Source organism: Balearica regulorum, chromosome 16, assembly GCF_011004875.1.
Source record: "Balearica regulorum gibbericeps isolate bBalReg1 chromosome 16, bBalReg1.pri, whole genome shotgun sequence".
Taxonomy (NCBI): Eukaryota; Metazoa; Chordata; class Aves; order Gruiformes; family Gruidae; genus Balearica; species Balearica regulorum.
Genome location: NC_046199.1, coordinates 1706757 through 1729502, shown reverse-complemented (window position 1 = coordinate 1729502; position 22746 = coordinate 1706757). Strand labels below are relative to the sequence as shown.

General features: G+C 51.8%; 1 protein-coding gene across 1 annotated transcript; it reads left to right on the top strand.

Moving 5' to 3' along the window:
- MAP1LC3A (microtubule associated protein 1 light chain 3 alpha) lies at positions 1 to 19409 on the top strand. The gene is made up of 4 exons (XM_075768360.1): positions 1 to 120; positions 10333 to 10388; positions 17531 to 17637; positions 18167 to 19409. The coding sequence occupies exons 1-4, from the start codon at positions 81 to 83 to the stop codon at positions 18327 to 18329; spliced, it is 366 nt and encodes a 121-aa protein (XP_075624475.1). The 5' UTR covers positions 1 to 80; the 3' UTR covers positions 18330 to 19409.
- Positions 19410 to 22746: the final 3337 nt, after the last annotated feature.

The following is a 22746-nucleotide window of genomic DNA, read 5'->3' as shown; positions in this document are numbered from 1 at the left end:
CGTCCGTCAGAGAGGAGCCGCCCGCCGGCACCCGCGCCCCGGCCCGGCCCGCCGCCCCCCCCCCCCTTCCCCCGGCCGCCATGCCCTCGGACCGGCCCTTCAAGCAGCGCCGCACCTTCGGTGAGCCAGCGGGCGTGGGGTGGGTCGGGCCCCCGCGCCCTCCCCTCCGCGCTGACCTTCGGGGCGACCCCCGTCCCGGGGCGGCCGGAGGCTCGGCCGCCGTCGGGCTGCGCCGTGCGAAACCGGGCGGCGGGAAGGGGGGAGGCGGGGGGAGGGGGGTGGCGGTGCCGCAGCCGCCGAGCGGTGATGTCATCCCGGCCGGCAGCGCGGCGGGGAGCCGACCCCCGCCCCGGGAAGGGGCTCCGGCCGGCAGCGGAGCGGCAGCGCTAGAGCTGGGGGACGGGTCGCGCCCCGCCGGGCTGGGCGGCGTTTGGAGCCTCCCCCCCGGTATGCGCCTGCTTTGTCGGGCACCTCCCGGGCGCAGGCCGGGCCCGGTACCTCACCTCCGAAGCGCGATGGCGTTACTCGTTACCGAAGTATTTTTATGCGTTCATTACATCAGCTTCTGTTGTCATCCCTTGACAGCGGAGGTGCTTGCTCCATAAGCCTCCGTCTGTTACGGAGCACGGAATAACAGATGTGTCCAGGGTGAGCGCGGCTGGAGGGGCAGCCGCTGTATTTAGCGCAACAAACCCATGTGCGGTGTTTGCGCTCAGCCATTGCCCTCCCGTCACGCCTCGTGTAGCCCTCCGAGGAAGCGGGGTGACGCCTACACGGGGCTCTGAAATCCGCAGGGCGAAGGTCGTAATCAAGAGGTAAATATTCTTGTTTTGCTCTTGCCCTGGGTCCAGTCTTTATGCTTTTCACTGTCAGAGCACAACGACCTCTTTAAAAATTACCTTCCTGCTCCTCATCTCGTTAGCATTAGAGTAGTTGTTGTTCCAAGGGTTGGATACACCCTCTCTAATTGTTCTCGAGACCCAGGAGAGTTAACGCTGGCGTCATACCTGTGCCTTTGTTAGGTGTACGCGGTGGGAAAACTCAAATGACGAGGAGGTTGCCACAGAAGGTACCAGATTTGATTGCCAGGCCTGATAGTGAAATGGGATGAAGCATCAACTGCTGTTTCTCTTGACCTTAGCCAGCTGGCGCTGGGAAAGGTGCGTGTTTCTGGCAGGGTACGTCCCGAGGGGGTTGTCGGCTGAGCTTCGCCGCCTCAGTAATGCTGAAATCAGTGTATTCATGCCAAGCAAGGCCTCGTTTTGCTTCAGAGACTGTCCAAACGCAGGTGAGGGTGTGTTTCCTACATGAGTTTCAAAACTGGAGCTTTTTCCTACTGAACTGCTCATCCAACCCCTTGCTGCTCTCTTGGAAACTGTAAATATTTCAGAATTTATTGGCACAACCCTTCCGGCCTTGAATGCTTACCCAGCCTTCTCCTCCCACAGCGACCGAGCCAAGTGAATGTGCACAAACAAGAATAAAATGAGGTCTGGGTGCCCTGGGGTCCTTGCTTGGGACCTTGCTGTGTTCTCCTAAGCTGCGTATTAAACGCAGTAGAGTCCTAAATCAAACCCTTAGTAACTACCTACAGTTAAACTGGTGAGAATCAGCTTATTATGGTCAGGAGGAGTCTGGTTTGCCTTTGCAGATTGCTGAGACTTTGCATGAGCCAGAAGGAAAACAAAATCTGAGGCTCAGAGTAGTTGAAAGAAGGCAGGATTAAAATAGCCCAGGAGGGAAAGGGGGGCGGGGGGGTGAGGGAGTTTGGTGCTGGCAACTGCAAGTGCTCCTTGTTTCTGGGCGCTTTCCTCTGCCCTTTTGCTCTCTCAGCTGACTGGTCTGCAGAGCTCGGCCGGGAGGAGGGGAAGGAGGAGGAGGCCTGACAGCCCACGCAGTTGCTTTGGGTCAGGGCTGGAATTGCTCCGTTGGAGAAAGTAAATACAGCTTGTTTTCGTCTTCGAATCATTACACAACAGGAGCAGGAAGCGATTGTTTACAATGCAGTTGGAGAGGGTTGATGGAAAACATAGCCAGTGACGCTGTTCCCTCGGAATGGCTTAATTTTTAAGGCTTCAAAACTTTATAGAAGTGGAACGGTTCCAAAAAAGCAGAGAAAAGGCAGAGTCAGGAATATGACTGTTTACAAAAGGCACCCAGGCTCTAGGTTCACAGCAAGTGGCTTAGGTCTTGGTCTGCCACCCCTCGCTGAGGATTCTGCTTTCCTCGATGCATGTTTTCCCCCTTCTTTTATTTCTGAGATTTGTTTTTCCATTAATTTCTTCTACTTGTTCATCTAGTTTGTCTTGGGTCTATCCTGAATAAAACTTCTGGATTTCCATTCATTATTGTTGAGGACTTGAAAAAGGGACTGGCTGGGAAATGCCAGGGGTTTGAGCCAAGGTGTGTTGAGGGCACCGAGCACTGACGTGTCCTGTGATCTCATGTGCCGTTAGTGGTGAGAGGGTGATGCTCTGGGACCTGGTCTGGTCCTTGGCACGTCTGCAGGAGAGCATCTTTGGTCTGGGTGCATGGGGTAAGATCTGACGGTAACCCTCTGCGTTCATGTGCTGAACCCAGCTGTGGATGCTGAGGTGGCTGTCTGTAGTCAGATCCATTGTAGGAGTCCAAAACAATTCCAAGAACAAAGCTGTGGTCTATGTCAAAGAAACAGCGTGTCCTGGCTATAGTCAGAGTGTGCGGCACCCTGACGACACTGTTGCGCTTCCTGTAAAGAGTGCGAGTCCTTCGGAGCATTGGGTAGTGCTGTTTTTCAAGTGGTTGTTTTGAATTGGCTGCTCTGCCGTTGCTGGGCTGCCAACAGGCTTCAGGCTTTGTTTTCAATGCAGTGCATAGCCAGTGTGGTTACAGACATGGACCTTCAACCCAGACCGGTCGGCTAATCGAAAGTAGATTGGCCTCGTGCCCCAGCATCCTGCCGAAATGGAGGCACCTCGCAGAAACACACACACGCTTGGGTCCTGTTGGTCAGCAGGAGTCCCTGGCTAGGTGACAAACATAGAGGTTTGACCTCAGCCTCTCTGGACTGTGTTTTCCAATCCCAGGTTCAGCCCCCTGGGAGATTTGCCTTTAGCTCTGGGGAGCCACTTCTCTTTAGAGGAAAGGCAGTGGTAGATAAAGGCAGTGTCTGGAGCTGAATTCCCTCTCCTGTTGGCTCTGAGGAAAAGTGAAGTCTTGCCTTCTCTGGGGACTCATCTAGCGTAAGCCAGCGCTGCTTGTACTAGTTGAAAGACCAGCACTGGATGAATTGTCCGTCTCGCACACCATCCTGTGCTTGTCGTAACGGTTTTTCTTGTTGGTGGCTTGGAAAAGCATCTTGGTCTTGATTTGAGGTTGGTTAGTGAGTCAACTCGTCCTCGTACTCTAGGCTCGAGGTACTCATGCTCTAGCACTAGCAGATGTGCTTTAAGAGCTGGGATTCCTTGAAATGAGGCTGCTGTTGCAATTTGATGCTTAGCTGCGTCTAAGCTGTATCTAGAGGACATTCTGTGACATAATTTGATGTGGGGTTAATTAGCAGCATTGAAGAAAATATTGGTACAAGAAGAACTGAACAAACATCCAGAACAAATGCCAGCTAGACATGTAGACCACAAATATTGATTTTCTTATTATTATTCTTTTATATAACAAAAAGTCCTGACTGGCAGCCAGGAGTAATACAATCTGTATGTCCTTTGTTCGTTACTTAATACTTTCTTCACTACAAACACTCTGGATATCCCCTTGAGCGAGAAGGGCGGAGACTGGTGGATCTAGGAGCTGTGAGACTGGTAGACTCTTCCTGCCTCTGTCATTGAGTAGCAATGAACCACACACAAGTCATCTCCCTTGGCTTCTGTCTTCCTTCCTTGGTCAGTCCCAGTGGGAATCATCGTCAGGAGAGTCACTTGGGAGGTCTTCCGGTGTGTCACGCTGCTTGTGTGACGTTCTGTGGTCGACCTGCAGTGTGTAAACACCTCCGACTTTGTGGTCATGCAGTTGTTTGCTGCCTTTTGTCTTCAGAAGGCAGTTTGGAAATAGACTGTGAAAGAAAATGAAGGAATAAATTCAAGGCTCTTGTGTCTGGCACGTCTCCCCAAATAGGCCCTGCAAATCCTTGCATGTCCAGGCATGTTTGTGCACAAATAGCAATGACCCGGGCTGTGCAAAGTCTCTTTGTGCACGCACATGTGTGGTGTTCTGCACTAAAATACAGTTCTGTCAGGAGTGCCAGCTCTTTTTTTGAGCAATTTGAAGTGTCCTGACTAGTTCTGAGATATTTGAGTGCGTTCCTGCTGTCTTGGAGGCTTATAATTGTGAAGGTTGTCAAGACAGAAGAAAAGGTCAAACAGAAGCTAGAGGGAAGCCCTTGCAGAGGGCAGCCTCCTGACGGCTCACATGGAGGGAACTCGCTGTTCTTTTTCCAAGGCTAGTGAAACTGTGATTAAACGTTGAGCAAAAAAAACCCCCAGTTCCTTATCTGGAACTCTGATGTAACTACTCTGTACGCCATCCAAACATGGCACAGAAGGTATTGCCTGTTCGCCCCCCACGCTCAGGAGGTGTAGTGAGTTGGAAGCCCTGTTTTAAGCTGTTTGAATGATGGAGGTCCAGTGCTCAGCCTTCACGGCCCACAGCAGGGGGGACTTGGTACTGTGCAACCAGAGAACAAGTGTCTTGACATGAATTTAGACTTCTCAGTTGTTATGTCGCTCTGCTTGGTCACAAGCCGAGCCCTTACCATGGATTTGCTAGATATAAATACTTATTCCTGGAGCCAGGCTCAAAATCATACTCAGTTAAATTTTGAAACTGCTAAAAAAAACCTAAAGGTGATTCTTGTTTGTCTTGTTTTAAAACCTATTTTCATGCTCTACTCTGGAGCCAAGAAGATTGGGAGCTTACACAAATGAACAAGACTGCTGAGATCCTTCTGCAATCAGAGGGCTCCAGGAGCTAGGCATTCAAAAATCCTTCCAGACATTACACATCTTGCTGTAACAACGAAATGGATAGGCATGCAGACGTATCATCAGTTGCTCCGTATTCGTGTTGGTAATACCTTCCTGTGACAGTGGAGCATCAGGCTCTACCTACACCATGTTGCAGAGAGACAGTAAGTTCAAAACAGTGTAATTAATGGTCCTGAGTCATTCGTCCTGTCCGGAGTCCCCCAGCTTTGCAGACAGAAGAAGTAAAATATGACCAACAATCAGAATCATCATCAAGTTTCTGCAGCACTGCTGTCCTACGTAGCCTGGAACAACAACCTTTTCTTAGTAGTGAGGACAGCTGGCCGTGCAAGCTCTGCCCTCCTTCCGTGGATTTGGGAGTCTCCTCTTGCTCCTCCTGCAGCGCTGCTGGCCTGAGAACAAGCTCTTCAGCATTGGGCAAGGACAGGTCAGGTCAGCTGTTGTGTGAGTCATGACACAGACAGGGGTGTGTTTCCTGGTGGTTAGAGGTGTCTGGCCTTTGGGTGGTGTGATATTACAAAAACATTTATTGATGTTCATCTGGAATGACCTGCATAACTTGTCCATGTCTTCAGCAGTTGCCAGCGCATCCCAGACATATCCTGATTTCAAACCATCCAATGCCTCCTCTCCTTGCAGAAAACCTCTTGGAGCGAGGACCACCTCTCTGCCCTGGGACTGACCGCAGCAGCTTCTTGAAGAAACATGTTCATTTTTGCATCTGCTTCAGATCGGAGACAGATCCACCCCCAAGCTGGCTGGCAGGGTGTCTTGTGGATGGCAGCAAGAAAGCCACAGGGCTGGCAGGCTGCTGCAAGTGGCACGGATGTCTGCCCACTCCCTTCGTGCCATGGGCAGCTGCACCTGGAGCCCCGGGATGTGGGACCACAGGGAGAGGCAGTAGCTCGTGGCTGAATTTCTACTCTATGCTTTGCTCTCCACATGCAGCTCTTACTCAGCTCAGGAGCTGTTGACCTGCTAGCACATTGATGACGTTTCCACGCAGTGTTTTTTCTTAATGGTGTTTTCTTAACAGCATTCCTGTTGGTCACAGGAAGCAGGGCTGGTCATAGAGTCCACCCACTGCCCCAGGGCAGCACCAGTGCCTGACCTGTCCAGTGTCTCCTGAAAAATGGTCTCCCTTACGCAACTGCGCTGCTGGAGAATTTGTCCTGTGTTTTCCTTCTGTTCCACTATCTGGATCTTTTGTCTGATTAAGCTCTTTTGCATCCAGGGCTGTCCTTTTGTCCTGTGTCGGCGCAGCAGAGAGCTGTCTGCTGTAGCCAAGAGTTCCTGGGCGTTCCTGATAAAAAAGGTTCATGCTCAGAAAGTCTGGCTTAAAATTTCCGACTGTTCTCCTTAACTGTCGTAACCATCTCGTACTGCATTGCCATGGAATATGTTGTGTGCCCACATCTTTGGGAGAACAGCTTGGGAAGGATCTCAGTCAAGAAAACAGCTGAGATTCTGGTGTTTTGGGCAATTTGCAGGCTTTGCTGTTGGTACTAACAGTTGAAACAGAAGTTGGAAGAGAAATAGGCAATTTTCCTGGCATATGCAATGCTATAAAAATACTCCCGTCTTTCAATAGGCCCTAGCAGTGAAATTTTGCTAGAAATAACCAATAAAAAGTGTGTGGTTTTTATCTTGCTGCCATCTTGAGCTCTCACATCCTGGCTTCCCTCGTGGCAGATGTTGGATGCCCACACCTGGGACCAGAGACAGTGCTCTTCCCTCTGCATGCAGTTCAGTAATCTTTGCTCAGCTCCTTCAAAACAGCAGCTGGCTGTAGCCCCTTCACCCCCTCTTGCTTGGAGTCCCTGAACTACTGGAATCAGGTGTGGTGTTTTGCTTCTCCTTGCAGCGAGGAGGGGCCAGAGGAAAAAAATGTCGATACGGACTGGGTTGTGTAAACAGTTCTGCTTCGCTTTACATATAGGCTAAGGATTAACTATAGCCACGTGCTACAGAAAAGGGGAAAGTTTTAGCCTCAGTTAGCACAGTAATAATTTGGGAGAGTTGCAGGAGAAGGCTTGTAAAAATCAGACCTGTTGTGTGTGAAGCGTGAGTGTGCAGACACTGCTAGTGAAAGGGTGGAGGGAGCGTACCTGCGTGGAGTGCCGTACGTGGTGTGAGCTGGGGTGCTAGGCTGGCATCTCCCTCAGGGTCTCTCTGAAATGCCCTTTAACAGCTTTTGCTTTATTCCTGTGACTTAGATTAGACTACAAACACATTAAATGAAGGGTGGTATTTATAGCCATTCCTTGCCGTGTGATGTTGAAGATGCTTTCGTGAGAGACAGGATCAACCTCTAGCTCCCACTCCAGGCTGAGGAGGGTGTGGGTGACCGTCACCTATTTCTTGCAGGAGATCTCTAGCGCCTGAACTATTGTGGACACAGAAATTACCCTTGTGCAGGATGCAGGATAGCTTCTCCGGATTCCCAAGCCTGCTTGGTTGGATCTCCCAGGCTAGGATGGGACTGAGTTTGTTCCTTAGCAGAGCTTCAGATGTCCTGGAAACTTCTTCCTGAATCTTCAGGTGCCTGAACGGCTTAGGTGGAGTTGTTCCCAACTGCCTTCCTGAATGAAGTTTCTGAAGTGGGCATCTCCTGGGCAGAGGAAGAAGTGCAGCGCTTTAGGTGCTTGTAGTTGCAATCACATGTACCTGCCGAAGGGATCCAGCAGCCCCTGGAGCAAAGCAGCACCTACTGTCATTGTATTGTGGTAACCTGCAAATCAGCCACCTCCCACAGGGTCCCCTGAGATTAGAAAGGCTGGAAAAGCCCCTGGGCCCATCAGACCAGACCTGGGCACAGGGCAGCTCTTAAAGAGTGGGACCAGGGAGCTGCCACTATGGTATATCAGACTTGAGGCTAGTTGAGAGCTTTGTCACTGGTGGCTCGTGCCCGTAATTCCTGCTGAGCGTGGAGTCAGCAAGACCTGGAAGAAGCGTGCTGCAGCAGCAGCCAGGCCTGCCTCTGTCCAAGGCACCTGCAGCCTGCATCCCTCGGGGAACAAAGGACAGCGGTTTCAGGGGTGGGATCCTGACATGCTGACGTGTACCTGGATTCTCTGTGTGGCATCTTTTTCAGTGTGATGGGCAGGGGGCACCTCTGGCTCCTCTGTGGAAGCGAAGGTGCCAGCCTTGTGCTGGAGTTGGTGATGCTTCCAAGGAGCAAGAAGGGCTGTCAGGCGTGTGGCTGCCCTTTGGCATGTGCAGCCTAGACTAGTTGGGTGCTCTGAGATTATCTACATTACTAGCCGTGATAACATGCAAAGCAAATTGCTTCTCAGACCCTTCTCATAATTACTTACGTTGTTAGGGCTTACCGTGCAAAGAGTTCTGTGACCCTACGGGGAAACGCATGATGTCTAGAAAGTTCATCCATGTGGCCATCTGATAGTATGGAGAGAGAGGCAGGATAGGGTGGATCCTGAAACTGGAAAAAGTGGCTAGCTGTGAGGGCACCCAGCTTTCTGTGGGCTCTGTGAATACCCAACCCTGAGTTGACTGCAGCCCAGCTGCCTAAAGTGCTTACGCTGATAAGTTTTGTCCACTCATGCTCTGGACCTCCAGCCTTTAAGGTGTTCTGTCCTGCTGAAGCTTGTACGTGATGAACAGGTGGGAGCTCTGCTGGCTGCTCAAGTTGGGTGCGATGCATTGGGCGCTTGTGTGCTCCTGAAGAGGCATTGCTGTACCAGTGTCATGTGCAATGCTGATTCCTGTGTAACTCCTTGCTGATTGGGACCTCGGGAAAATTGTCCGTCTCACAAGGACAACTCTGGATGCCCTGGAGTATTGGATAGGGTGAAAAGGAAACATGAGGAACTACATCTTCAGTCATAAAACCCAAACCAAATATGCCCAAATTTTCCATTGAATCCAAATAATCTTGCTCTGCCTTGCTTAGTCCATGGAGTCCTCCAGAAGAAAGGTCTAGCAATTCCTAGCAATATCCTAGAGGGATATTTTCTGCTCAGAGGAGACAGAAGTGGTGCTCAAAAGCTTCTGTGATCTGGTGATTTTGTAGTCTTGTGGCCTCTAAAGAAACTGCAGTTTCTTCCCAAAGTAGTACCTAGCCAAATTAAATTTATAAGCAATAAGGTTTTAGTGAGTGGTTAGAGGAGAAATGCTCAATGTTTCTGGGGAGAAAACACACTCAAACACATGCACTTACCCTGCCCTACGTGATCCCGGTGGGTCATGAGAAACTGGGGCTGTGTGAGGCAGGTAAGGGGAGTTGGGCTTGAAGTAGGTGCTGAGCTGGCAACTGTGTGTGTGGCAGGATGATCCCACGACAGATGCTGCGATACCCAGATCTTGCATTTCTAGTTGGCCTTCACCCTCTGGCTTACCTACTGTGATCCATGAAACTGCTTCCCCTGGGCACTTCAGATGGGCCGCTGTAGGCTGTGAAGGACTTCCCAGCATAATGGTAATGCAAGGAGGAGCGTGGGTCTGTAGTGTCCCAGGCAGAGCACACACAGAGCCGTACCGGGCCCTGGTATGACTTCTTCCCCTCCTTTCTGCTGCTTAGAATGGTGAGAAGTGGAGGGCCCTCCGGTGAAGCAGTGAGGGGGCATTGACATTCTTCTTTTATGTGCTGCCTGTTGTGTGTGTCAGTAAACATGAACTCTGGAGGAAAATGGGTTACAAAGTGTGAGGGTTACAGCTGCAGAAAAAATCATTTAGTATGTGGGTCGTCATCTTGCTTAAGTTTTTCTTCCCGTTTCCACAACAGGTTTAGAAATGCTTTCTGTCAGGCTGTTGTAGCTACTATGATAGTGAAGGAGTCCTCCTTGGGAAGGCCTGTCTCTTTTGGGCCGAGGCACTGTGCCAGATAGTACTTGGAAGTGTGCAAGAGGCAGAAGGAAATGGCTAAAACCCAGCCCCAGTTGGAGAATCCTCTCCTCTTGGGAAGCAGCCAGGAGACACAGAGCCTGAACTTTTAGAGCTGAGACCCTAAAGCTGTGCTGCTGCCCGGCACTGATGTCATGAGCTGCGTTTGCTTAAGGTAGATTTAAGAATACCGTTTTGTAATCCTTATGGTCTCATTTAAGTCCTTTGGTTTCCATGTGTCTTGCCCAGTTTTACCGGGCAGGGTAGCATGTCCCTGCCTTGGGGGATGATTGGGGTGGTAGGAAGCCATGAAGGGTTGATCAGTGAAGCTGACATCTGGCTGACCATCTCACTGCTGCCAAATGTTCAGAAAAGGCCTGATGAACAGAATTTGTATTTCTTTTGCAACGTCCCTCTTTGTCAGTTTGTGGTTTGCAGGGTAGTTACCTCATTTTTGCCTGAACTAGCACAGCCAGATGTTTCTAACTTCATTTCTTTACTTCTTTCTTCCCAGCGGATCGTTGTAAAGAAGTACAGCAGATCCGAGAGCAGCATCCAAACAAAATCCCGGTAAGTTATCATTCTCATGTTCCACATTGGACTTTGTTCTCATGACCCCTCTGTGCTGCTGGATAGCCTCCACCAGCCAGCCATGGAGGTTACAAAACTTTGCTCCCCAGAATCAACACAGGACGCTCTCCATAAGCCTCCAGTGCCTTGTGCGTACCAGCTGCATTCTCAGCAGTGCAAAACACAGTCTTTCTCTCAAGCTTCATGCCTGCCCTAGAGGCAAGGAACTGATTTGATCTCAGATCTACTTCCAAGCTAGTGCAGCAGGAAAAAACTCTGAAATGGCCTTTTTTTGTTTGGTTGGGTTTTTGTTGTAATAGTTACCTGACTTTTCCTGGATAACCTGGTAAAGATTTCTCTGCATCTGCCCAGAGAAAGATGTATGAGATGGTCTTGGCTGTGTTGAAAGCAAAGAGACTCTGTTAGAATAATTCATACCACAGCCAAACAGTCACACCGTTCTGTGCTTTCCCAGCACCTCTTGTTGACATGCGTAGGTGAGACCCCATGAATTGCCTCCAGTTCTTCCTGCCCCTCTCAGCCCTAATATGCCGTCTTGGTCTTTGGCTGTGAGCGTGTTTTTGATATCCTAGCTGAGAAGATGGAGAACTTTGAGAAATAGCGTACTCGGGGCTTGCTCGAGTTAGCATTTGCAATACCATAGCATGTAGTTTGGCTTGCTCTCAGCCTTGTCTTAAAATTGCATACAATCTCTCAGTGTTTACCCTTCAAGGCTTAATGTCTCAAACTGCTCTTGGCACATACTAGTCCATTCCTGCCTCGCTCTTCATTTGATTTTAGCATAGCATCTTCTAGTAAAAAGAATTCTTTCTCTTCCTTCTCTTCCACCACCACTGTTGTGTCCATGTGTTGTCAGCTCAGCAGAGGACATGCCTCTTGCAGCACACTGAATACCAGTATGCCATATCATCTACACATTTATTGACCACTGCTTTTAACATGGTTTTCATAGCATTCAGCTGGCTCTGCATTTCTCCAGAGTTGTGGCAGAGCTAATTAGAATGCCTTAAAGCTCTAGCAGTAAAGGATAAGCTAGAAATAAGTTGTACATAAAATATACACACACGCATATATCAAGTCCCTGTATACAAGTGCGTGTTGCCTGGGAAATGAACAGAAGGAGCCACAGCTCTGCATCCACATGCAGAATTTTACCGGCATTACTGAAACATGGTGGGAAAGCTTCCATGGCTGGAGTGCTCTTTGTGTTGGGGTCAAACACCACATGCCCCAGGAGAAGGCTTCTGTGTCATCAGGACCTGGCCACTGGTGTGGTTGGGGCGTTGTGTGCGGGCGGGGAAGTTTAACCCTGGCAGAGTCTCGAGCCCTCCTACACCTGCTCAAGTGACCCCTTTGTTCAGTGCCTTATTGTCCTTGATAGTGTCCTGAGTGCCCGCAGTGTGAGAGGATGAGGGACTCGAACGCTCAGCTGCTTTGCTTTCCTGGGTTGACTGACACAACAGGGGAGGATACGTTTAGCTGCAAGTTTTGCTGGAGCAGCAAAAAGACTCAGGAGGAGAGGAGGGTGTTTGAAGGCCTTGGGGTGTCCAGCTGTGTTTGTGTCGTTGGAATCTAATGGCCTGGTCCCGGTTAGACCCTGACACCAAGTCTGATGCTGTCACTTGTCCTTTACGTAGCAAAGTTCCTGCAAGTCATTGTATGTGGCTTTCGGTGGTAGGGCTCTGAGCAAAGCCTAGCACTGCAAAATGGAGCATGGCGTGGGGGATAGCGGTGGGTCTGAGCAGTGCAGTGCAGGCAAGTAGCCTGTAGGAAGCTCTTGGTCTTCCGTGGAAGGCAGGAGCTGTGTTTGCCAAGGTACTGGCTTCCTTGGAGAGGCACTTGGAATTAGCAAAGGGGTTTGAGCCCAGAGGGAGCTAGGGAGAAGATGGCCTGGGTCACACCCTTACTGCTGGCAGAAATCACAGCAAGCAGTGCTGCAGCTGCTGCCCGCTTCTTGCATCTCCAGTTTCCACTCAGAGCCCTTGCGTGAGTCCCCTTTTGCTTTGACAGAGGGCCAGGAGGATTTGCAGAGTGCACGGCCTGGCTTTGTGCCTGGGGAAGGGCATTTCTCTCCCGTTTCCATGAGGGTGCTCCAGAGGAGGGTGAGGAAGGGGCTGTGTCACATACGCGTGGGGGGACTGGAGCTGGTGGTGTGTCTGTCTGAGCCCACCAGAGACAAAGCAGCAGGTAACCTGGACTCTGCCTGAGGCGTCGAGTTCTCTGCTTGAGTTTGAAGGGAAATCACATCCGAGGAGGCCTCACTGGCACACGTAATAAGGAGATAGGCGGGAGCTAGGGGCTTCCCAGTGTTTCCCTGTCCACCTCATGCCAGAGGCTCCTTTGCTGTCTCTGCATTCCCCAAAGCTGGCTGCACTGTAAAAAGTGCTGACCGCAGGAACACACAGCTCTTACTGAGAAGGTCATGGTTGTGTTGTCAGTGAGGTGCTGCTCACACTTAGCTCTGCTGGAAGGAGCCTCCAGCTGCCCCTTGCAGGCAGCTGCGGGGTGGCTCCTCCTCGGGTGGTCAGAGCAAGCAGCGAGCTTCCTGCCTTCTCGCTGGGACCTCCATCCACAGCCTCAGCAGGTGCTTTAGAAATCATCTTCTGCACTGTTAGAGGATAGATGGAGCTTACGCCTGCCCACCGCCCTCGCCTGCTGTCAGCCCCAGTGCTCTCTTTCTGGAGCCCATTGAACTGGGGCCTGTGGAGGAGCAGCTGCAAGCTTCAAGTCAGCTCCAGCGAGCCTTGGAGAGTCTAAAATCACTGGGGAACAGCCCGTGCTGGGCAGCAACAGGAGCAAACCATTTCCCAAAGCACTGTAATGCTGAATTCAGCAAGGCCTAATGAGTCACAGGCTGTACTGCCGCAGAGGGTGGGTTAGGGGAGAGCCACCTCTCATGCTGACAGGGACAGCTGAGGGTGTGTTTGGGCCATGCAGAGAGGTCTCTGTTAGGTTATGGAATAACAAGCTCACCTGCACACCCACAGAGGAGCATGGAGAGGCAATGTCTGTGTTGATCGCTGTGGCTGGCCACGCGTATAGGGATGTCTGTGTTACATGTACACGTTTGTGCGCGTGTGCCTACTGGGAATGCATTCCCAGCCGTGCTGCTGGTTGGGCCTGGGGGCATGGAGCGGTGGCAGCCTTGCCTCTGTCAGGTTGCGATCCCTTTCCCTACCAAAATCCCTTTCCACCTCTTCAGACTGGCCCAAGAACAAGGGTTGAGTTTATATATGCTGCTCAAGGCCCCTCTGCAATGGGACCGGGACCCCAGGCTTTACCCTAAGCCTTTCCACCTGTGCCCAGCTTGTGCTATTTCTGCAGTGAGATCTGTGGTGGGTTCCCACTGCAAGAGCAGGTGTCCCATACTGAGGAACCCCCCGGCCTGAGGCAGCAGCTTGGAAGAGGATATGGGAGGGGAGGTGGCTTTGTATACAAGCCCTGTGGCCACAGGGATGTAATATTAGCATTTGATCATGCGTTTCCTTCCAAAGCTAAACAAGAATGTTTTGTCCATTGGCCACCTGTTACCCAAATAGCAGCTCATGTTCTGGAAACAGAAACTCTTGGAGCTGTTCTACATGATGGGCCCTTTGTCTGCTCAGAGCACAGGGCAGCTGCTGCTGTTAACGGCCAGGACATCCTCCTCGGCCCATTCTTGGATTACCCCAGCCAGTCCTTTGGCTTCATCAGGGGCCCAGCTGAAATGCCTCTGTGCAAACGCACGTAGCATGGGGAACAAACAAGAGGAGTTAGAGATGCGCGCGCACCTGCAGAGTTATGATCTTATTGGCATCACGGAGACATGGTGGGATGGCTCCTATGACTGGAGTGTTGGGACGGAAGGATACAGGCTCTTCAGGAAGGACAGGCAGGGGACATGAGGAGGGGGTGTCACCTCTCTGTCAATGACCAGCTGGAGTGCACAGAGCTCCTCCTGGGAATGGGTGAGGAGCCCACCGAGAGCTTATGGGTCAGGATTAAAGGAAGGGCAGGGACAGGGGACATGATAGCAGGGGTCTGCTACAGGCCTCCTGACCAGGAAGACCTAGCGGATGAGGCCCTCTATAGACAGATAGCAGCCTCACGTTCACAAGCCCTGGTCCTTATGGGGGACTTCAGCCACCCCAATATCTGTTGGAGGGGCAACACAGCAGGCCACAAGCAATCCAGGAGGTTCCTGGAATGTGTTGGTGATGACTTCCTTCTCCAAGCGATAGAGGAGCCAAGGAGAAGAGGTGCCATGCTGGACCTTGTTCTCACCAACAAGGAGGGGCTGGTGGGCAATATGAAGCTCAAGGGCAGCCTTGGCTGCAGTGACCATGAACTGGTGGAGTTCCAGATCCTCAGGGCAGCGAGGAGGGTGTGCAGCAAGCTCACTACCCTGGACTTCAGGAGAGCAGACTTTGGCTTCTTCAGGGACCTGCTTGCTAGAGTACCGTGGGACAAAGCCCTGGAGGGGAGAGGTGCCCAAGAAAGCTGGTTAGTATTCAGGGATCACCTCCTCCAAGCTCAGGAACGATGCATCAGGTTGAGAGAGTTGGGGTTGAGAAGAGAAGGCTCCAGGGAGACCTTAGAGCACCTTCCAGTACTTAAAGAGGCCTACAAGAAACCTGGAGAGGAACTGTTTACAAGGGCATGGAGTGATAGGACAAGGGGTAAAGAAAGAGGGTAGATTTAGATGAGATGTTAGGAAGAAATCCTTCCCTGTGGGGGGTGGTGAGGCCCTGGCACAGGTTGCCCAGAGAAGCTGTGGCTGCCCCCGGCTCCCTGGCAGTGTTCAAGGCCAGGTTGGATGGGGCTTTGGGCAACCTGGGCTAGTGGAGGGTGTCCCTGTCCATGGCGGGGGGGGCGGAACAAGATGGGCTGTGAGGTCCCTTCCCACCCAAACCATTCAATGGTTCTATGATTCTCATTGAAAGGCTTTTCTTTGTGGGATGGAACTGGCTGGTAATCAGAGACGTCTACCTCTGTTCCTGCTAGAGGTGAGAAATGAGGCATAGCCCAGGTGTACAGCGGCCTCTCTGCATGTAAATGTATATGCACAAAGAGTTGCTGTGCACCAACAGTTGCTGTGCAGCTGCCCCTTTGTGCAAACTACTGTTAAAAACTCGACGTCCCACTGTTGTCTGCGCATTTCCCAGTGGCTGGAGCAGCATGCCTGCACGTGAGTGTCCAGCCCCTTGAGACTGTTCATCTCCCTATAGCCAAAATACTCATCTGTCCAAGAAAGACTCAAGTTCCGTGGGATGATTCTGCTTGCCTTTGTCCTTCGTCTGCCCTCCTGCCAGAGGGAGGAAGGGATGTTAGCAGGTTGGTAAGGGGCATCCTGGTGCAGGATTTATTCCGTTGCAGAAATTTGTTCTTTCATTAGGTCTCCACCTTGCAAAAGGGGCCAAAGGAGCAATACCTGGCCTTCCCTGGTCTTTTTCTCTGGCACTCTTGCTTAGTACGAAGAGGGGACGTGGCCAATGTGAGAATACGTTGTGGGACTCATTGGGGCCTTCATGTGCTGCTTGTCCAGCCCTTGGTCTCTGGGTTCCCCTTGTGTGAGCTTGGTCCAGGATGGGCTCTTTGGAGGGCATGTAGGTGCAGAGCTTTTACCAAGGTGCCTCGCACTCCTCCCTCATCTGGGAACTGCCTGCAACATAGCTTGGCCCATCCTGGTGGGCCTTGAGTCCTGCAGTCTGGGGAACTCCTCAAACATTCCCAGCTCACTGGTGATACCGCAGCATCCCAACCAGAGTGTCTGATTTGTGGTTTTGGTGTAGACAGGCAGCAGGAGTAACTTTGCTGCTGCTGACAGAGGCTAGTGTGTCAACAAATGAGTATGGGAAATGCAAATCAGCGTTCCCAGAGGTTCACCTGATCCTCTTGGCTCCACAGAGCCGTCTTCTGGGGATCCTGATCTCTGCATGCTGCTCCTCCATCCCTCCACTGTCCAAAGGCATTTGCGGTCTCCTGTATGTTTTTGGAAAAGACTTGGGAAAATCATTGATGGGAACTCCTTGTCTTCCAGTGAAAAATAATGTCCAGTCTCACTCGGAGAGGACGAGTAACAGATTAGCATACAAGTGTCTTTCTGTGGAGAAAACAAGGCGGTACTGGAGAGATGCACGAGCCGGAGTATCACCGTAATGGGAACGTATTGAGCTTTATAAGTCATAGTATTGCCTATTTTAACTGCCTACCACCTTGTTTCTTAGAATATAAATAGTACATGTCCAAGCTGGTTTAGAATAGCAACTGTCGATGTCAGCAGACACTCCTTAACAGAAAAAATTCACCCATTGTAATAACAGGAAAACTGAACAGAAATCATTGTTTAGCCGTTTCAGAATGTGGGTGTGGGAAGAGCTTTCCCAAGCAGGACCCCTGAGGACAGGTTGGGCTGTCCCCATGGTGGCACTGTGCTGAAGTGCCCTGGAAGCTCACCGCACAGTTGTGGTGGCACACGGGGGGAGTGGCCATGGCTTTCTGATCCGTTTTGGAGTCGGGGCTGTGTGTCTGAGTGTTAACATGAGGAGTGGGACCGGTGAAATCCAAACTCTCCCTTTCTGAAGGAATGCCTTGGGTGGCTGCGCAGTGCTTTCTAAAAACTGCTTGTCTGGGAATATCCACAGCTCTTCCTGAGCAAGCAGGGGGATGCTGAATGGCAGCAGCCCAGGGTTGTAGCACAAAAGGAAAGGAAAATGTCTTTTGCTGTGCACCGTGAGCTCAGTCCTTAGCTCAAGCCAGCAAAACCTGTGGTTTTGGTCTGAAAGTGATGTTAAAATACACTTCACTCCCCTTCCGGATCTCCTGAGTGTCGGGGGAGGTAGTCATCCAGTAATGCCTGCTGTTTCTCAGCCAGCCAGAGCAATTGATGCTTTAGTTCACTTACCTTGGATGCTCTCCACTGCCCGGCTCAGGCGGACAGATGACTCTCTGCTGAAGAGCTGTCTGCAGCCAACCTGGTGGTCACTGCTCATGTCCTTTTGTTTGTTTTCCTGTGAGGGTGAAGCAAAGTGGGGCCTTACCTCAACTTTTCCACTTGTGCTAGTTTGATTCGTGTTTGACCTCAAAGCCAGTGCTCGGGCACTGTGAACTGCGGCTAACCCTACCATTGACTTTCTCCCCAGGTCATCATCGAACGCTATAAAGGGGAGAAACAGCTGCCAGTGCTGGACAAGACCAAGTTCCTTGTCCCAGACCACGTCAACATGAGCGAATTGGTCAAAATAATCCGGTGAGTGGGATGGCCCCAACTGGCATGCTGTGACCCTGTCCTCACCCACAGGCCCTGAACACAGAGTGGTGGGGCGAGGATGAGGCAGAAGGCAGAGGCAGCTGCTGAGGGTGGGTAGGGGACATGATGACCACAGCATCCTTGTGATATGGGGGGGCAAGGGGGAACAGGTTCTTAACATCTGCTGAGGGACTGTGACCTCTCCCTCATAGGGACACTCCATGAGGTAATGAAGGGGACTCCAATCCCCTTCTTTTATCCATCAGCTCAGATGGAAGAGGCCCCTCTGCTTTGCCCTTCCCAGCAGCGCTTGGAGAAAGGGGCTTTGCAGATTCCTGACTCAGGAGACTTTGGAGCCCCAAGCAGCACAGCTGGGCTCATAGACACCATGTCCTGAGCGTGTGGAAGGAGGTCCTAGCTGTGCAGGACTGGCCTCATGTGATCAAGATGGCTGGGGGGAGGTAGAACTTGCTGTCTCACTGTCCACCACTGGTGGGTTGACCCAGGCCCTCCTGCCCTTTCCCCACAGGCGTCGCTTGCAGCTGAATCCCACCCAGGCTTTCTTCCTGCTGGTGAACCAGCACAGCATGGTGAGTGTGTCTACCCCCATCTCGGAGATCTACGAGCAGGAGAAGGACGAGGATGGCTTCCTCTACATGGTCTATGCTTCCCAGGAGACCTTTGGCTACTGAGGCCTGCTGAGAGGTGGCATGTGGAGACAGATGAACTGTGGGGCACAGACCCCCGGCCTTGGAAGACAACACAACCAGAGGCTCACAAGAGGGGGACTGTGCTGACTCCCTTTCCCCTCTTCCCTCCCTCCCTCCCCATCACCCTGTCACCAAAGAGGCTTGTGGCGTGTGTTGGACTCACACAACCCTTCACCTCTGTGTAATTAGGCCCACTCCCCCCCCCCACGCACCCACGTGCATCCATACCTACCCATGCACACATGGGGCCTCGGCTTCCTGTCCCATCCCCTTCGTGTAACCTTCAGCTGCTCTCGCTGTGCTCGGTCTGCGTGTGCGCGTGTTCGTAGCCTGCTGACACAACAGTTCGGCTGGTGATGGAGAGAGGACAGGACACTGTCGCCTTCCCTTTCCGCACAGGGAGAGCTGCCTCCCCTCCAAGACACTAATATAAAGGGCAGGAGGTCTGCAAAAGCAGCAAAGAGATGTTACATGTTACCATTGCTCCTGAATTTTAATTGATTTTAATTACACTCATATCAGATTCTTGGTGCTACTGAGTAGATGTAGGCGTCTCTGTAGGACTGTGGATAATGTATATCCTTTAGATTTATTTTATTTGGTTTTTTGTTTGGGTTTGTTGGTTTTTTTTAGGGATAGATTGGAATGGGGAGAGGGGGTAATCGTTCCTGTATTCTGTAGGTAAATAAATCAGGCTTCATTGCACTTTAAAGCATAGTAGATATCAGAGTGGAATTTATTTTTAATTTATACAGGTTTGCCATATATAGAGCTGCTCCTCTGTTGACAGTTGTACCTAGGTTGTCTTTGTTTGGGGTTTGTTTTTTTTTTAAAATAATTGATTTCCCTTCTCTCTGTCTCCCCATTGCATGCAATTTTAGTCCCAGTGTGGCAGAGTTTCACTCAAGGAATGTACCGATTTATATATGCTATGTTCCCATTCCTGTTTCTCATGTATTATACCAAAAAAATGTATATGATAAAAATCCCACCCAGTTTAATCTATACAAAGGTATATATATAAATATATATATAAGAAATAAATTGAAGTTGTGTCTTGTAGGAATGTTCTGTTCCCTTCTCATTTGTCTACATTAAGGGCCGTAGCATCGCGAACAGTGGTGGTGGTCCCCATGTTCGCTGGTGCACTCTATGCCTGCCCAGACTTTGGAGCTCGTTAGTCCGAGGTGTGGCAAAAGCGGCTGGCTGGGGTTCAGGGGCTCAGGCACAGGTGGGAGCTCAGTTTAGAGGACAGAGTGCTGGATAGCAGTGTGGGAAACATGGTTATCCTTGCCTGTGACAGAGTACTAGGTATGAGTAGTTATGTTTAGTAGTGCAGGACATCTCCCTGAGCACTCAGTCAAAACTGTTTTCCAACCAAAGGCGGGGCTGATGGCCATTAGGTTTTCCATGCTCGCTTTCCATATTCCTGGGAATCTTTGGCCAGTTCATACCCGTTCCTAGAGCCAATTTCTTCAGCAGGAACAGTCTAAACATAATATTTTCAAGAGCAGGCAACCTCAGGGGAATCATTGGACTGTTTGTAAGCCTGGTGGTTCGTATGGCTGTCGTGCTGCAGCTTGAGCAGCAGTATCTGTTAGACTATTTCTTTCCTTTTGTCTTTCTGCCAGTATGGGCTGGCTGATGAACGATAGCAAGTTTCTCTGGAATTGTATGGCTTTTAACAGTTCAGTAATTTGAGGCACATTTCATGTTTTACCTCCACTAGAGGTATAAACCCACACAGCTTCCATAACTGGCCAGTAGCATGGCGTACTCCAAATGCATATTGATAATCTGTATAAACATTTGCACTTTATTTTGAGCAGTTGACAGGCCTTTGCAATGCAAGTAACATCCAACACTGGCCAGCCTGGAGCACTACTATGGGGAAGGCCTTTGTCATGGTATGATGGAGCCAGGAGCTTCCCTCAACTTCAGACCTGTCTGAAAGAAGGGCTGATGCTCCCACTGCAGAGCAGATGCTAGATAACTGATGCTTCCCCACGCCCTCCAGCACGGCCACTACAAGCTCTTTACCCACCAGTACCATTTCCTGCCAGCGATTCCAAGGAGAAGTCTCCCAAGACTCTGCTCTTCCAGTGCTGCCATAAAATCTTCCTCTGATCCACAGGACAACTCTCCTTCAAACATAGAATGATCACAAGGCCACTTCACCAGCTCCAACACTTGGAGCACCACAGCCTCAACCACCTCTTCAAGCTGCTGGCCTTGAACACAGCTGTGATTACACTGTCTGCAGTAAAATATAGCTTCCTCTGGGAGTTAGGGTCAGTGCAGACCCTCCTGGGAAGCTTAGCACTTTCCTGTCCCAGCTCAGGTTAGGAGCAGGTTTGGGCCTCGTCCACAACTGCTTTCACTCTTCTACATCGCCCTGACTTTAGGGAGCTCTTTCTGTTCTTGGGTGGAGGTGGGCAAGATGGAACCTGCTGGATGCCAAATGCTTCCCCACGCCCTCCAGCACGGTCGCTACAAGCTCTTTGCCCACCACTACTATTTCCTGCCAGTGATTCCGGGGAGAAGTCTCCGAAGGCTCTGCTCTTCTGGCGCTGCCACGCAGTCTTCCTCGGATCTCCAGGGCAACTCTCCTTAAGATGGAGATCGACTCATCCCGAGGACCCTTCACCACCTCCAACACTTGGTGCACCACAGTCTCAACCACCTCTTCAAGCTGCTGGGCATCTGCGGCACGTTGTTGTTCAGACGCAGCTGTGAACACGCTGCCTGCCGCGACGTATGGCTTCCTCTTGGAGTCAGCGTCACTGCTAACCCTCCTGGGCAGCTTGGCACCTTCCCGTCCCAGCTCAGGTTGGGAGGAGGTTTGGCTCTTGTCCACAGCTGCTTTCACTCTGCTGCAACACCCCGACTTCAGGGAGCTCCTTCTGCTCTTGGGTGGAGGTGGGCAAGATGGTTTGCGAGGCTGCAGCGGCCGCTGTCCCGGGCACGCAGCGTCGCTCTCTCCCAGCAGTTTGGGGGCATCCTTTGGTTTGGCCACGTGTGGCCGAAGCCTTTCCTGAAAGGTGACACCAGGTTGTGGCTCGCTGTTGCCTGGACAAGCGCTCACACCCCTGCGTGCTGAGGCTTCACGCGGGCCCAGGCCAGCGCTCTGCTTCAGCCGCATGACGAGGGCAGAAGAGAAGGGCTTCCCGCAGGATTCTGCCTGCTTGCACGCGACCTTCCTGCCTGTGCCCACGCCAGCACCCTGCGCTAGCTCAGCTCCGAGCCAGGTAACCCCCTTTCTTCAGCCTCTGGAGGTTGTCTTTGCGTTTGTAGTACGCCTGCAGATGCGGGTCATGGAGGCTGTTGTACTCTGCGCTCATTAGGCGACAGTAGGGATCTCCCAGGTCAAAATAGCCTGAGGGCCGGTGAAGCTGTAAGAGAGATGGTCCAGAGTATGAACGGGGCAGGAGAGAGCAGCAGGGACCAACGCGCTTCCAAGCTCCTCACGCATGCAGGATGGCCTTTTCGAACCTCCCCGCTACAGGCTAATTCCTGGCTTACGTCCCAGCCAGAGGAAAGACCTCTCTACTTCAGAGACTCTCCAGCGGAGAAGAAACCAACCCTGTGCCCACATCCTCTCTCTGGTGCCTATCGACTGCTGCTGTGGGAACACAAGGAGCTGTTTACGGCAGGGGTGCGAGGGTTGTGCCCAGTGCTGCACCTCTAAGGAGCTAAGCTGAAATGTCGCCTACAGCCACGTCTCGCCCTCTGGCAATTCACTCTGCTTGCCAAATGGGATTGTGCTCCCCTGAGGTGCCAAGCGGTCCTTGTGGAAAGGCAAAGGTGGTTGGAAGACCTGACACCAACACTCTTCTCCATCCAGCTCTGAGCAGCCTGGAGCACCGCTATGGGCAAGTCCTCCTTTCTCTGGGCACCACGGAGCCAGGAGTTTCCCTCGACTCCCCAGCCCGGTGCGACGGAAGGGCTGCAGCTCCCGCTGTAGAGCGGGTGGCCACAAGGCCTTCTCTGCACGACGGGGACCCCGTCCAAGAAGAGAGCTTGTCTACCCTTCTCTACTTCCTTTACCTTTTCCCCCAGCTTTGCCCTGCTGAAGACAGGCTTGGAGCCGGGCACCACAGGGATCTTGACCCCGAGGGGGAGGTCCAGCAGCTCAGGCTCCATCAGCCCAGTAGCTCCTTCTCCCACTGCTGTCTTCTGTGCCCGACCTAGGAAGACAAGAGACACTCAGGCGCTGGCTCAAGAAGCTCCTGCACGGCAACTGCAAGAAAGGGCATGTGCCCGGGCCCCAGAGCAGGCCCCCCGCCATGTCCCAGGCTCCCCGGCTGAGCCCTCTCCATCGGCCCGCTGCTCACCTCTCTCCTCTTTCCCAGTGCACTCAGCAGTGCGTCCGCCTTTCGGACGCCAGCAGTGAGCCAGT

Excerpts from the sequence above, each read along its gene's own strand:
- MAP1LC3A (XM_075768360.1), top strand. The coding sequence starts at position 81 with ATGCCCTCGGACCGGCCCTTCAAGCAGCGCCGCACCTTCG. Across the intron at positions 121-10,332 it reads CAAGCAGCGCCGCACCTTCG|CGGATCGTTGTAAAGAAGTA; the intron begins GTGAGCCAGCGG and ends CTTTCTTCCCAG. Across the intron at positions 17,638-18,166 it reads GAATTGGTCAAAATAATCCG|GCGTCGCTTGCAGCTGAATC; the intron begins GTGAGTGGGATG and ends CTTTCCCCACAG.